The 13,321-nt window shown below is 41.8% G+C and overlaps 2 protein-coding genes across 2 annotated transcripts; both read right to left on the reverse strand.

The window, feature by feature from the left end:
* Nucleotides 1-489: 489 nt before the first annotated feature.
* On the reverse strand, nt 490-6,392 carry ilvbl (ilvB (bacterial acetolactate synthase)-like). Its single transcript, XM_076734539.1, has 14 exons — nt 5,960-6,392; nt 5,242-5,443; nt 4,982-5,109; nt 4,545-4,795; nt 4,133-4,232; nt 3,903-4,000; nt 3,556-3,692; nt 3,309-3,443; nt 2,926-3,040; nt 2,561-2,730; nt 2,328-2,398; nt 2,168-2,239; nt 1,871-1,976; nt 490-1,720 (listed from the first exon to the last, which is right to left on the reverse strand). The coding sequence occupies exons 1-14, from the start codon at nt 6,062-6,064 to the stop codon at nt 1,542-1,544; spliced, it is 1,869 nt and encodes a 622-aa protein (XP_076590654.1). The 5' UTR covers nt 6,065-6,392; the 3' UTR covers nt 490-1,541.
* Nucleotides 6,393-6,447: 55 nt separating this feature from the next.
* Nucleotides 6,448-12,721, reverse strand: LOC143323013 (beta-galactosidase-1-like protein 2). The gene is made up of 19 exons (XM_076734541.1): nt 12,668-12,721; nt 12,346-12,531; nt 12,101-12,169; nt 11,910-12,005; nt 11,721-11,829; nt 11,527-11,619; nt 11,335-11,416; nt 11,051-11,115; nt 10,736-10,820; nt 10,269-10,406; nt 10,080-10,160; nt 9,827-9,933; nt 9,353-9,499; nt 9,160-9,231; nt 8,224-8,302; nt 7,888-7,975; nt 7,609-7,723; nt 7,289-7,405; nt 6,448-7,135 (listed from the first exon to the last, which is right to left on the reverse strand). Exons 2-19 carry the CDS (start codon nt 12,507-12,509, stop codon nt 7,025-7,027), a joined length of 1,818 nt encoding a protein of 605 aa, XP_076590656.1. The 5' UTR covers nt 12,510-12,531; nt 12,668-12,721; the 3' UTR covers nt 6,448-7,024.
* Nucleotides 12,722-13,321: the final 600 nt, after the last annotated feature.

The following is a 13,321-nucleotide window of genomic DNA, read 5'->3' on the forward strand; positions in this document are numbered from 1 at the left end:
AATATGACTAATATACAAAACAAGCAAACAAAAATAGTCTCAGAATTGTAAGGAAAGCCTAGTACGCGCTATTTTCACTTCATTTAAAATTCACAACCTCCCTAATGGAGATTAACACCGTACTTCGTTTTCACTCGATGAATCACTCAAAACAGTGTCAGTAAAAATAGCTTTTTATCGATTTCACAGACGGTCTGTTGCCTCTCAGTACATACGGTTTTCCCCTCACACCTTATGCTAAACATGAACACGTCAGCACAGGCTGCCTCAGCAGAGCTTCTACCAGCCTGCCACCTGCTGGTTAAAATGAAAACTGCACCTTTGAATCGTTGGGGACAAAAACATTCGCAATTTCAAAGTCCTTTGGTGTTTTGTCTGATGTAAACCAGGTTGTATGTTTTGTTAATGTACCAAAGACAATTACATCCTGTATGGCTGAAGTCACTGATGATACAGTCTATGCTCAGGTCATGCAAAAGCCCACTCATTACTCACTTTCTTTTTCCAATTTATTTGAGAATCTATCCAAATTAACATTTCATGATCAAAAGTTTGACAAACCTCCATCAAAGTATCAAATAAAACATCAATGGGGTGAGATGGAGTGAGATGATGCACACAAGTTCACCTGGAGAGTAATAAGTTATAATTATAGTGCAATACATATTTTGTATAGGCATATTTTAAATCATAGCCCACATCAATGCATACAAGTTAGTATTAAATATCATTTAAATGCATAACTCAATCAGCAAACACTTTCACTCTTTACATATCAATGTAGTTGAAGATACAATCGATTACAAGGCATATCATTAGTCAATGTTAAAAAAAAAAAAAAAAAAACCATTTTCCACTTAACACATTTTTATCCCAAGTTGTCAACCAACAAATAACATCACAGCTGTAAGAATTTGCGGATCCTCATAAAAAGGCTCTGTGTTCATTTGATAGCAGGAGGAAAAAGGCATTCTGGTCACGTTGAATAACTTAAACCAATGCTCTCTCTCACACGTGATTTGCAATCACTGGTTTATTTGCAAGAAATACTTGAAGATATAATGGGCTGTGGGAAGGTCAAAGATCTAACTCCACGCTCTTGAAGAGATAAAATCCCTAAAGAAAGATTTTCTTCCTTTTCATCCTTTCCCTTCTTATAATGCAACATTTATTATTATTGTTATTATTATTGTATAAATAACAATAATAATAAGAGTCAAGACTGAAGACAGGACAGGTGTTTGGAGATGTGTGTGATTTTTTTTACTCATCTGATGAGGGAAGTAAGAAGTGATATTGCAGCTGATGGTTCATAAACTCTAATAGGAGATCAGCACAGTAGTCATTTCCTATCACCAAAATGAAATATGGCTTTAAGGGCACAAAGGATTAGCATAAGTCTGCTTAGGGCTGGGCTCTACACACCATCCAACACTATCTTCCTATTCTCTGAAACCCTTCATAGAGCTTGATCGTGAAGTCTGCGAAGAGCCAAAGGGTAAAGGAAGAGGACTGCACTGTTTTAAGAAAACACAACTTCTCTATACAGAGATAGAGCCCTCTCTAAAGTTGGTCTTCCCTATCAGAACATTGAGAAGTACAGCTTTGCCGTCCTGGCTCTCCTTCTGAGCCTGTCTGATGATGTCGCTTAGCCTGTCCTCGTCCTCACGCCCAATAAGGAAGCCCTTACCACCGTAACCATCTGCCACTAGGTGATAATCTGCGAAAAGGAGAAGAAAATATCATATGCCAGTTAGGACCTGCTCCAACATCACACATAAATAAAATATGTTGTTCAGTGTGGGATATAACCTGTCCATATTCTGCAAGCTATCACAGCAGCCACACAACTTCCTTTGCAGAAACGTACCTGTAAATGCAAGGCCACACGCCACGTTACTGCCGAGTATGGGAACTTGCTCTCTGGATATCTGACTCCAGCAAGCATCGTTTCCCACCACAGCTATAACTGGAGTCTATGGAAAAGGGTCAAATATGGACGATCAAGTAAAGGCAGTGCAATTGATGGATTGTCTAAAGAAGGAAAGTCTATGACATAGTTATCCTTCATATTTGCAGTATTTACTCTAGTATTGCACATTTATTATGGATAATAAAGGTGCTCACATACATACCTACAACTTCATATTGTGATGAGTGATTTTACCTTGTGTCTGGTGAATGTGTCAAACTCTGCAACACTGTATCCTAAGGAGCCGTCGCCATACACCACCCACACCTGAAAATCACACAAAGCGGCATGTCATTCATAAGAAGTGAACACCCATTAGCAGGCGATCAGCATCAAGCCCGCATCGATGCTGTACCTCAGATTCAGGCCGGCACAGTTTTGCACCCAGGGCAAATCCTCCTCCGACTCCCAGGGTCCCAAAGGCTCCTGCAGGGGACAAGGGACAGCAAGGTTATGACCCTATGACTGCAGAGATGCATGAAAACGTTGCAACAGTACAGACTTTCAAGCACTCTCCTCTGACATTAAAACAATCGTACATACAACAGTTCTTTATTAAAAAATGTTGTTTGTTCTAAGCGATCTAACCTGGATCCAGCCAACGCATAGGTCCTCTCGGTCTCATTATATAAGCAGCACTTCCGACAAAATCACCCCCATCGGCAACGATAATGCTGTCCTCTGACATCAGCTCATCCACGCGGTGGAGGACTTTCAAGGGATTTAAGTGATGTTCGGTCTTCTCGTCAGCTTTAGCCCTTGAATAAAAAAATACAGTAGCTGATGTGATAGAGACATGATTGTACATTCTGCGTTGCATTTGAATGAAGGTTATTAAATATTATTATAGATGTAGCTAATCAGGATCAGGATCATTTGTAAGAACAGAGTGTAAGTTAAGAGGAAATATGTCCAGGTGACAGGTGATGGCTGATCACCTCTGCTTACTGTACCTGTTTGAATTTTCTTTGGTCAGATCTCCTGCTTTGAGGCTCTGAGGCCATTCCTCTGGACAGCGGTGGCCCTTCAGACCTTTGGCAAGCCGCACTATGAATGAACCAGCGTCACCTAAGAATAGGCAGATATTCACATTTTAGAGTCTCACCATGAAACTGATATATTTGTCCTATGGTGCAACTCTAGAGTACAGATCAGCAGTAAAAGGGGTATGTTTAAAGTCACAATGCAGAAACAATATCTACTACAATAATATTTTGATGATATCGGGTGTTCTGTGTAGAAACTGGACCCAGTGACAAAAGCTTTGATTTTAATTCCTTCAAATGGCTTCTTCAACACTAATCACCAGAGATCTAAAATAAGCTTGTGAACATACCCTGAATCGCTACAGTTGGTTTCCAGAACATATCCGAGTTCTTCAGCAGCTGTGTCTTGTCTCTGTTGACAGCAATGATCTTACTGCGTCTGTTAAGCACTCTGCCGTAGCTCAGCCTGAAGTCACACACAGTGCCTGCAAACACAGCTCACAATGTTAACATGTCTCCAGGAATGGGTAGCTTGTGGCTATACCGGCTCTTATTGCTTTGTTAACAGGTTTACACCTGTAAGACTGTATGTCTGACCTGCTAAGAGCACCAAGTCAGCATCCTTCAGAGCATCTCGTCTGTTCTGTCTGATGTGGATGGGACTGTCTTTACCCAGCATGCCACGGGACATGCCCCCAAGAAAGCAAGGGATGCCCAGGTCCTCCAGTGCCTTCCTATAAAGCAGGAGACATTTTTGACCAGATGAGCATCGCAAAGTAAAATCACAAAACAATGAATGCTGACCAGACAACGAATGACGAGTATTTTAGAACATTTTTAAGCACTAAAATATCAAGTGTCAACAGTGAGCAAAAACAATGCAAGAAAAACAGTAAGACGCGTGATGGAAAAGTTGAGGGGGGGCACAATACATCATCCTTTACCTGATACCATCCACTGGCGTTGGGGGTAGTGTTGCTTGGCTACCAAGCAGGATAACAGGTTTCTTGGCTCGACTCACCAACTCTATGCACTTTTGTAACTGCAAGAAAGAAAGAAAGGAAGGAAAGGAAGAAAGGAAGGAAAGAAGAGGGAAAAAAGAGCAAAATACTGACAACAATGCTGTGACATCAGCAAGACTGTAATACTACTTTAACATTACTCGCAGTCTTACCTGATCGTTTGTGGCTTGAGGGATGTCAACAGGAAGTGGAGACACATCTCTCGTCTCCCAAGCCCCAGCAAATAAGTTCATGAGGTGGTTATTGAGGTACCTTACAAGAAATCAGACCATCACATGAAATCAGATTATATGTATTATTGCATTTTTGCAGTAATTTGACAGTTTACAGTGACGTGAATTATGGGGAGTGAGGAAAAAAAGCATTCAGTGTGGGTTCACAGGACGCAATGGCAATATTCTCCCATCCATTCAATGACGTTGGTGACTGTATTCATGAACACAGTGCTCATGCATGTGTAGTATTTGATTTCTCTGAGTCAGATGGTCTTCTATTCTCACACAGCATGGCTTTATTCTACTTATCAGTAACGTGGGGTGTGGACAGGACAAGCTGATAACATACCATGAGACAATTTTTCCCATCAGGCCTTTGGGAGGGTTCTTAACTCCAAACTCTTTGGACACAAGATGGAAGGGATAGAGCGTGTCGATGGGGAACTCTATGAAAACAGGACCAGGGGTTCCCGACTGGGCGATGGCCAGGGCTTTCCTGACAGTAGGCACGATCTCCCTGATAGTCCTGATGGAGGCACAGAACTTACACAGCGGTTTGAAGAGAGACATCTGGTCGATGTCTTGCAGCGCTCCTCTGCCCTGTACCACAAATACAGTTGATGGAGAGGTTAAACACTGAAGATGAAATATAACACTTTTATAGAGCTGTCATACACTGCGGCTGACAGCAGCAGAACCCACTGCTATGTTTGACAATTCTGTTCTGTTATTTTATTCTACCTGCAAATTCCCATCATATTTGCATCAGTATTTCAATAACTCTACCTGAAGTAGTGTCCCCGCAGCTCCTCCAATGAGCAGCAATGGAGATTCAGCCATCTGAGCATTCTTCACTGCTGTCACTGTGTTGGTGAGTCCTGGGCCAGCAGTCACTGCTGCCACACCGACGGTGCCTGGTGGGGACACAATCAAGATCACAACCAGTCCCAAAAAACACACTCACGACTGACTCGGTGTCCACAACTTGCCAACAAACACGACAGAGGGTCACACATTTTGGTGAATCTATTCTTATAAATTTGCACCTGAGAGTCTTGCCACAGCATCAGCAGCGAAGACAGCGGTGGCCTCGTGTCTGGTGTCTACAATGCGGATGCCCACCTTCTCACAAGCCACCAGGATAGGTGAAATGTGTCCACCAACAAGGGTGAAAAGGTACTTGACCCCATGGGCGCGGAGCACCTCTGCCACGCTCTCGCCACCATGCCGGGGACTCTTCGTCTCGGTCTGAAGTGAACCAGAGGACAGAATAAAAGTCGCAGAGGAGAATATTCAGATAAATCCTGTTGCATCACTGATTTAGCAAGCTACACAAGGTTATAAACCATATGAAAAAAGCCGTCATAGATAAACAGCTATCAGTGTGAGGTGATGGCCCCTGTGAAGGCCACCTGTCACACTATCTCCTCATCCCAGCAGCCTTTCATATTTCACAATAACCACACATTGTTCAGGCGAGCCATGGTGGTGTGCCTCTGGGCTTTGTGCAATCCCACTAACAGCCTCAGTGATGTGATAGTCTTTGTGCTGGAAAACCACAAGGCTGGTCAAAGGTCACGTGAGTGGAGCCCATCTTACCTTTCACCTGTGATAGTTTACAGAGGCCAGGTGTTGCACGGATCATGCAGGTGTAGTTGTAAGGACCGATCCATGCAACGCTGCTTTTTAATATGCAATGCACGAGGAGACAGGAAAAGAAGAGCTTGGAGGTTATAATTATCACGTTGAATGGTGGCAGCTTACCTTGTGAAACAACTGGTAGAGTAAGCCAAGTTTGTATGCTGCGAACACAAGCCCTCCCACCGCAATGCCTGCAGAGCATCCAAGAATGGCTCCAAATGGCTCCATGTTATGAAAAAGCTTTATTTAGAAAACAAACTCAACTTAGCTAAAGTTAATATCCAACCCTTTCCCTAACCGGTCCAGTTCAGCAGCTGAGCTCGGCTAGGCTAACATACTGTGGAGATGTTCCTACAACCGCTATACTCCCTCTTCTAAAGTCGTAATTTTATCGGGACATTGTCTGTGAAATTAGCTTGAAATAAAAGTTACTGATGGACGGCTGTGAAGGACATGGAGTCGACTCTTCTCCAACTAACCGACCTCTCTTCCCCAAATTGCTGTGGCGACACAAGAACACCAGGGGATATATTTACAAGTTAAGTTAGCTAGTACCACACGTTGAACTTCCGGCTATTATTTTCAAAAGAAACTCAACAACGTGCCTATGTTACATGGTTGATTTGTGGTTTATATTTCCTTTTCACCATATATATTCACAATGCATACGCATATTCATATCTTCATACAAGCATTAAAAGATGACCTTTATGTTAATATTAACTTCCCCAAAATTAGTCTATATCTTTCTGAGCTGGCCGGTCTAACAACGCTTGCCCTTTATTATGAAGGAACAGGTTGCTTATTTTCCGGTTACTGCTGGTGAAATGGACATGGCTGCGTGCGGTTAGATGTCTTTGTGAATAAGGGAGCGTCGCTCGAAGGACAAGCTTGTGGTCCAATGAGAAGCTTGAGAGGGCGTGTCTCACTGTCAAAGGTTCAAACGCCGTCATTCTGGTCAGAGCAAAGTTCATATTGAAATAAGAAAACAAGACTAATCAGACGGTGTTGCATGGTTGAATTTAAGGCAACAGAATCAATGTCAAGATGTAACATTTCACTAAATCTTTGAAGAAAAAACTGCAGCACACTGGCAATTGTAAAATATTATTGTAAGTAAAGTACTAGCTTTAAATCATTGACAAAACTGCCAGTATCAATAAACTAGATGTGAGCTGTACATTATTTTCACAGCAGTGTGCAGAAGGGGAGTTTGTAAACATCAGTTGTCCTTCCATGATCAGGATTTTCAGCAAACAGTATTTTGTCATCCGCTTTTTGTTCCTCGAAAACAATAATCTGAAAGAGAACATAAAAAAATGCACAACATATTGTACATACACAATCTACAACAAATTGACAATAAAAAGAAAGAAAGCAGTGGTGAACATCACCCCAACCAAAGTGAAACACAACCATTATGTTTCATCTTGTAAGAAATATCGTGTATACCTGATTCTCTCCACTTCTGAGCCAAGCTCCTGGGAGATAAAGGAAATGCTGGGGACCAATGAACCAATGGCGCCCAAGGTTCTGCCCATTGACAAACACAGCTCCTTTACCCCAACCCTGTGGATGGACAAAGTGGTATGATCAGTAAAATGGCACCATAGAAAGTCCTCCAGTTAACTGCAGTAAAACAATGATGTAGATCAGTAAAGTTTAAGGCATAAGTATGTATCAAACATATTCAGAATCCATCAAAATGCTTTTAGGTCTCCTAGGTCTAATAGATGCAGTTTACCATAAAACTGACCGGCTGTCCTACTCACAGGGAGTCTGATGAAGGTGTCTCTGGGAGCTCCATCCACATACAGTCTGGCCTGGAAAAACCCTGGAACAGAGGGCGACTTGAGGTCAGATTTCCACTGGCTGGAACTCATTAATCTGAAACAAGATCAAACATTCATTTGAAACACTCCCTGTAAGCCCGTGAAACTATAATCAATGTGGGCATTTTGAGGCAAGAAGAATTTAGCAAATCATGATAACTGACTTTTTTGATAGGCTTTGTCGTGAAGTGTTGGGGTTGTGCTGTTCAGTTAACCAACCTTTTCATAAAGCCTGGCTTCATATCTAAACAGGAGATGGTAAATCCTCTCAGAGGGGCGTGATTCAACAGAATGTCTCCCACAATACCTGCAAGGCAATATGAGGCAAAAATACATAATGCAGACATACTAGCGGACCACACACTGTACACAAACACATGCTTTGTTGGGTGTGCTCTCTCCTACATTGAGTGTTTACACAGGCTTGAATCATATTGAAATGAATGTTGAGAATGGTTTGACTCAGGTCTGAAAATCTTGTCTATATATTGTATATAATATTCATTATCAATGCACATGTAACGCACAAGACACTTGTGCTTAAAGGCAGAGTACCTTTGCGCTGCTCATCCAGAGCTTTCCCATAATTCACTCTTCCACAGTTCTCCACAAAAAAACTCAAGGTCCTCTCCCCCTTCCATGCACAAAACATGAGTGTCATTTAGAGAGTTTGCAGGAACGAAAAGTGATCACAGTCAGTATCTATCTGCATGTTTGAACATACCAAATGAAAACACTGAATAACAGAGAATCCTGATAGGGAACACATGTAATGTACACAGCATCTCAGAAGTTCCTCTTTAAGTTCCTCTAAATCCAGTTTGAGCACAGTTAAAGGCTCCAAAATGGGAATATGCTCCAAAATTATGAATATAATATAACCCATCAAAGAAACTTGTACAATGAATAAATATATTTAAATCAGTGTAGTTACACAGGCTTTAGCCAGTGAGGTATGACCTGTAAATATTCAGGCCATACGTCATAGTAATGACTGCCAGCTGTTGCTGCATGTTTTGCTCAATTAATCATAATCCTCCAGGAACATTTAAAAAAAATAAATAAATTAATTGTTCTTCAGTTATGAATAAGAAGTTTGGCATGCAGTGGATATTGATATTCCTGCTATCCTTAATAGAAGGAAACATGCACTGTAATTTTATTCTTCTTAATCTTTTTGCTTTGCCACTTGATGCTGGACTCAATTACTCGCTTGTATTTTGACACCATCTCAAAAATGCATGGTCTTTCCTTGGGGGCAGTGGGGTACCTTTGACTACTGTGTAACAGGTATCAAAAGTGACCGAAATCAATTATATTGTGTTGACATTTCTTTCACTCCAAAGACATATTTTAAGGCTTTTCAGAAGAATATTTCAGGGATGCTTTGGATATATGGGCCCTTGTGCTGTTGGTGATTAACCATAAGTCTGAGTCTAAGTTGAAATAATGGCATGCTCAGTCAAGAAAAGGCACAAAAACAGTCAGTACTTTTCCATCAGGGAGTGTCAGCTCATGAGTCTTGTTGTCCAGGCTACCAACACACCGCCTGTCCACAAAAATCTAGAGAACATTAAACACCACAATGACAAGATTATGTATAACCATGTTGAATAACTGAAGAAAATATATTAAATATGTAGAGTGTGTGTGTCTGTCTGTGGGTCAGTCTACATATCCTCACCAGTGCTCTGTCTCTGATGTTGTTCTTGGAGTTGAGGGTTCCTCCACTGGTGATGGTGGTTTCATACAGGGTGTAACCATATGACTGACCATTGTTATTGTTAACAGGGAGATTCTCCATGTTCACCGGCCTCTCTGACCTGTACGGCTGAGTGAAAAGTCAAACATCTTAACATGTTAGATAAAAGTCCAACAAACAGCGTATGACAAAAACTTTGAAAAAAGCAGGAGTGTTGACACCTTGATGCCCGGCCAAACCCGAGCTGCAAGGTGTCAGACATCTGTCTTGAGCATGAGCAGCATGTTGGAGACACTGATGCAGACACACAGCCTGATGCCTGTCTGGCTCACCACATCTTTGCTCTTGTCCCAGCAGAGCCCCTATATCTATCTGACAGTGTGGTCTAGTTGGAGTTTGAATACAACATTTTCTGTAGATTATACAATCAGCTGTCACACCAGACACGTAGCTTACCTTGTCGGTGAAGTGCAGGGTGTCCCACAGTGACAGGTGCCGCTGGATGACAACAGGGTCGTATGCTCTCTTCTCCTGAGGAGAGGGCACTTCAGGAAGAGGCTCAGCTGGAACCGGAGTTAGCAAAAACATTTAATTAATGCTAATTATGACACTCAATTACTCCTGGTAATAAAGTCATCAAATGAACTGCACAGTGTCTCAGAAAATTTGTAATGCAATCAATGCATGTGGATGCTTAAAAGGACATTACAGTAGTACTGGCTGAATAAATTCCGCAAGAGTTGATATTTTGGGGTGTAATCTCCAGCCTCAGACAGTGGAGCGTCGTAATCTGCAGTGAAAATATTCGCAAAGACAGGAAGAAGCAGCGTATTCATTAAAGGCAATCATATTCATCAAAGGCCTGAAGCATCCTTTGTTCTTTGGTGTCGGAACCAACCATAACTGGTGACCTGAGGTTTGTAGGTGCCAAAGTCCATCGCTCCATTCATGAAGCCAAAGCTGGTTCCCCCATGGAACATGTACAGATTTATGGAGACACCTCTCTCCAGGATCTCTGACACAACAGCCAGCATGTCTGCAAACCATACGACAACGAATGATCGCATAATGCAAGAAGTGAGCCAGAGAACAATATGCAGCAATGAAGGAGTTGTTAAGTAAGGCAGTAATGCTCTTCGCTGACAGTTGAAATGTCCTTGAACGATACCTGAACCCAACAGCTCAGGGGTGACATTCTGAATTACCTTCATAATGCTATCCAAAATGACGAGCAAACACACAGTGGCCATTGTAGAGCGTGTAAGTGTGTAATGGAATGAAGGGAATGCAGAGTGATGCTGAAAAAGAGCACGAGCTCAGCAAAAATGTCACGAGAAAAATGCTAGCTGAAAAGTGTTTCCGTACCTTCAGCATGAAACACATGGTGATTTTCTCCCCAGACGTCAAACCAGCCAGACCAATACTCCATCACCATTAGAGGTTTCTGGGGCTACAAAGAGCACATGCCTGTATTGCATACATATCCTACTGTCTACTGTAATTTATGAGCCATAGCAAGGCTTTAACGAGAAAGAAAATCTGACATTTTCCTCATGGGCTTTTTGCCAATGTTCTAACACAATACAGTACGAGCAGAAACAGAAATAAATAATAAAGACTTGTTTTACTATTAGAGGTAATTGGCAGTGAGTGCAAAAGCTCGTCATGATGATGACCTACCTGCATGTCAGCTAAGTACGGAATAGCTCCAAATGACAGTCTCTGAAGGTTTATTGTCTTAAGAACTGAAATGAGCAAGATGAAGGACAAACTCAAGCACTGACAAAGTACATCATAAACAGTGAAAAGAACTAATAAATATATTATGCAAAGTGAAATTAATTTGATTCACCACAAATATATAAAGTGTTTCAACCTGTATAATGCTGTATTTTTTTAAATAAAATACATTCTTGAAATAAAACATTTTATTAGGTAAATGAAGGGTTAGCCGTCTTTATTACCTCCCTCCATCCCTCCGTATCTCAAGCCCTCCCAGTTGTCTGAAGTCAGCAGTAGCTCATTGATCCCTCTGGACTGGAGACACTGCCAGAAAAGACTTTTTTTTTCTACATAACATGCTTAATTAACTGCATTACAATGTATTGTAAAGATTTCAGTGAAAAACAAACACAGCAATACATCACTAAACTCACGTTCTTTATAAAGGGCATGTAGTTCTCATCTTTGGCATATGATCCATACTCATTCTCAACTTGAACGGCAATGACTGGGCCGCCCTCTTCAAACTGAAAGAGCAAACAAGGGAAAAAAAAGTTTGTCCCTCCAAATATTCTTTGTGGACACTTTTTATATGGAATATTACAACCAAACATTGAGTTTGACTGACCATCAGAGGTTTGATAACTGAAGCAAGCTTGTCAAAGTAGAGGTTGACAGCATCTACAAAGCCGGGGTAAGTTGTCCGCAACTGCATGTCTTTATCTTGAAGCAACCAGCTGAAAGAAACATGAAACAACATCGTTGACTTACTGATAATATATGGCAATATTTCAAAGCAATGAGCAGATGGTGTTACCTAGGCAACCCGCCCAAGTCCCATTCAGCGCAGATGTAGGGTCCAGGACGCAGGATCACCCACAGACCCATCTGTGCTGCTAAGCTGACATAGGCCCTGAGAAAGGCAGAGACACCCTCTGTTTCATTGAAAAAGAACCATTCTGCATGTCTTTTGGAAATGTTTAGAAATAGAGAGAAAAGAAGCCGTACTTGAGGTCCAGCTGATCCTGAAAGCTGAATGATCCTCTCTCAGGCTCGTGCAGATTCCATGGCACATATCTGAAAAAGCAAGCAAGAAAACCATTCTTTGTAGCTCATAAAATCCTGATTTCATTTTAAGGGGAGCTGCTTCATTTTATACAAACACACTGGATTTAATCTGATCTGCGTTTGACATTCCCCAGTAAAAGAACAGTGAAAATCCTGCGATGTGAGTCAAGTTAGTGTTAGCCTACGTTGTGAGAGTATTGAGGCCACAGGCCTTCATCTTCAGCAGACGGTCCTCCCAGTACGCTCTGGGGACACGGAAGTAATGGATGGAGCCTCCAAGGATGCGGAAAGGCTCTCCCTCCAGAGTGAACTGAGACGAGTTGGCCCTCAGACCCTCCACACGGCTCATTCTTCTTACTTCAGGGTGATATCTGGGGGGAGGGGGACAGTTAGATGAAATACAATGGGGAAAAGCCCAAAAGCAGGTCATATACGCAAAGATGTACAGTCCCAAATGCAAAATTACAGAAAATCCCAGTTACATAAAAGAAACAGTCGAAGCTGTACCTTGATGCTGAGCCTGCCTGGGTGCATTTGAAGGGAGGATGGTGCTGGGAGGCCTCAAACACTGTGGATAAGGGAAACAATTGTTGTTTCAGAACAAAAATATAATAGTGCTCTGTCTCTTGCTCGCTCTCTCTCTCCCACCCTCTCTCTCTCTCTCTCTCTGTAGCACTCAGTTAGAGAAGGGAGGCATTACATTGTAAACAGTAATGCTATAGTTTACATAAAGAATGTACTGATGCCCTGCTCTCGTTCTACACTCAGTCACAGACTAAAAATAAGGGACCATCTTCTACATGGAGCTGCGCGATAATGTGAATTGCAATGCCAGTGGGCAGGTAGTCAGAAATCAGATATATTGTTATCCTGGACTGCAGGGATTTGGGATGGCGAGTCAAAAAAAGATATATATATATATATATATAAAATGAAAAAAAAAAAATAATGGGAGGAGGGAGGACTTTAAGCATGCGTAAAGTCTCTATAATTGATAAAAAGAGTGAGAACACGAGATGAAAATGAATTTTGCTCCTCATCAGAGCGTCCTGGGAACCGTGATGGCTGACACCTGAAGGACACTGGAGGACAAACAGAGTCACTAAAAAGGAGCTGGAGAGTGGCGGTATTAAAGTATGGATTGTAAAAGCAATATTAACT

Source organism: Chaetodon auriga, chromosome 7, assembly GCF_051107435.1.
Source record: "Chaetodon auriga isolate fChaAug3 chromosome 7, fChaAug3.hap1, whole genome shotgun sequence".
Taxonomy (NCBI): domain Eukaryota; kingdom Metazoa; phylum Chordata; class Actinopteri; order Chaetodontiformes; family Chaetodontidae; genus Chaetodon; species Chaetodon auriga.

Excerpts from the sequence above, each read along its gene's own strand:
- ilvbl (XM_076734539.1), bottom strand. The coding sequence starts at position 6,064 with ATGGAGCCATTTGGAGCCATTCTTGGATGCTCTGCAGGCATTGCGGTG. Across the intron at positions 3,041-3,308 it reads ACCAACTGTAGCGATTCAGG|GTGACGCTGGTTCATTCATA; the intron begins GTATGTTCACAA and ends GCCTATTCTTAG. Across the intron at positions 2,731-2,925 it reads ACCAAAGAAAATTCAAACAG|GGCTAAAGCTGACGAGAAGA; the intron begins GTACAGTAAGCA and ends TTTTTATTCAAG.
- LOC143323013 (XM_076734541.1), bottom strand. The coding sequence starts at position 12,509 with ATGAGCCGTGTGGAGGGTCTGAGGGCCAACTCGTCTCAGTTCACTCTG. Across the intron at positions 11,417-11,526 it reads ACATGCCCTTTATAAAGAAC|TGTCTCCAGTCCAGAGGGAT; the intron begins GTGAGTTTAGTG and ends CTTTTCTGGCAG. Across the intron at positions 10,407-10,735 it reads CCATGTGTTTCATGCTGAAG|ACATGCTGGCTGTTGTGTCA; the intron begins GTACGGAAACAC and ends TATGGTTTGCAG.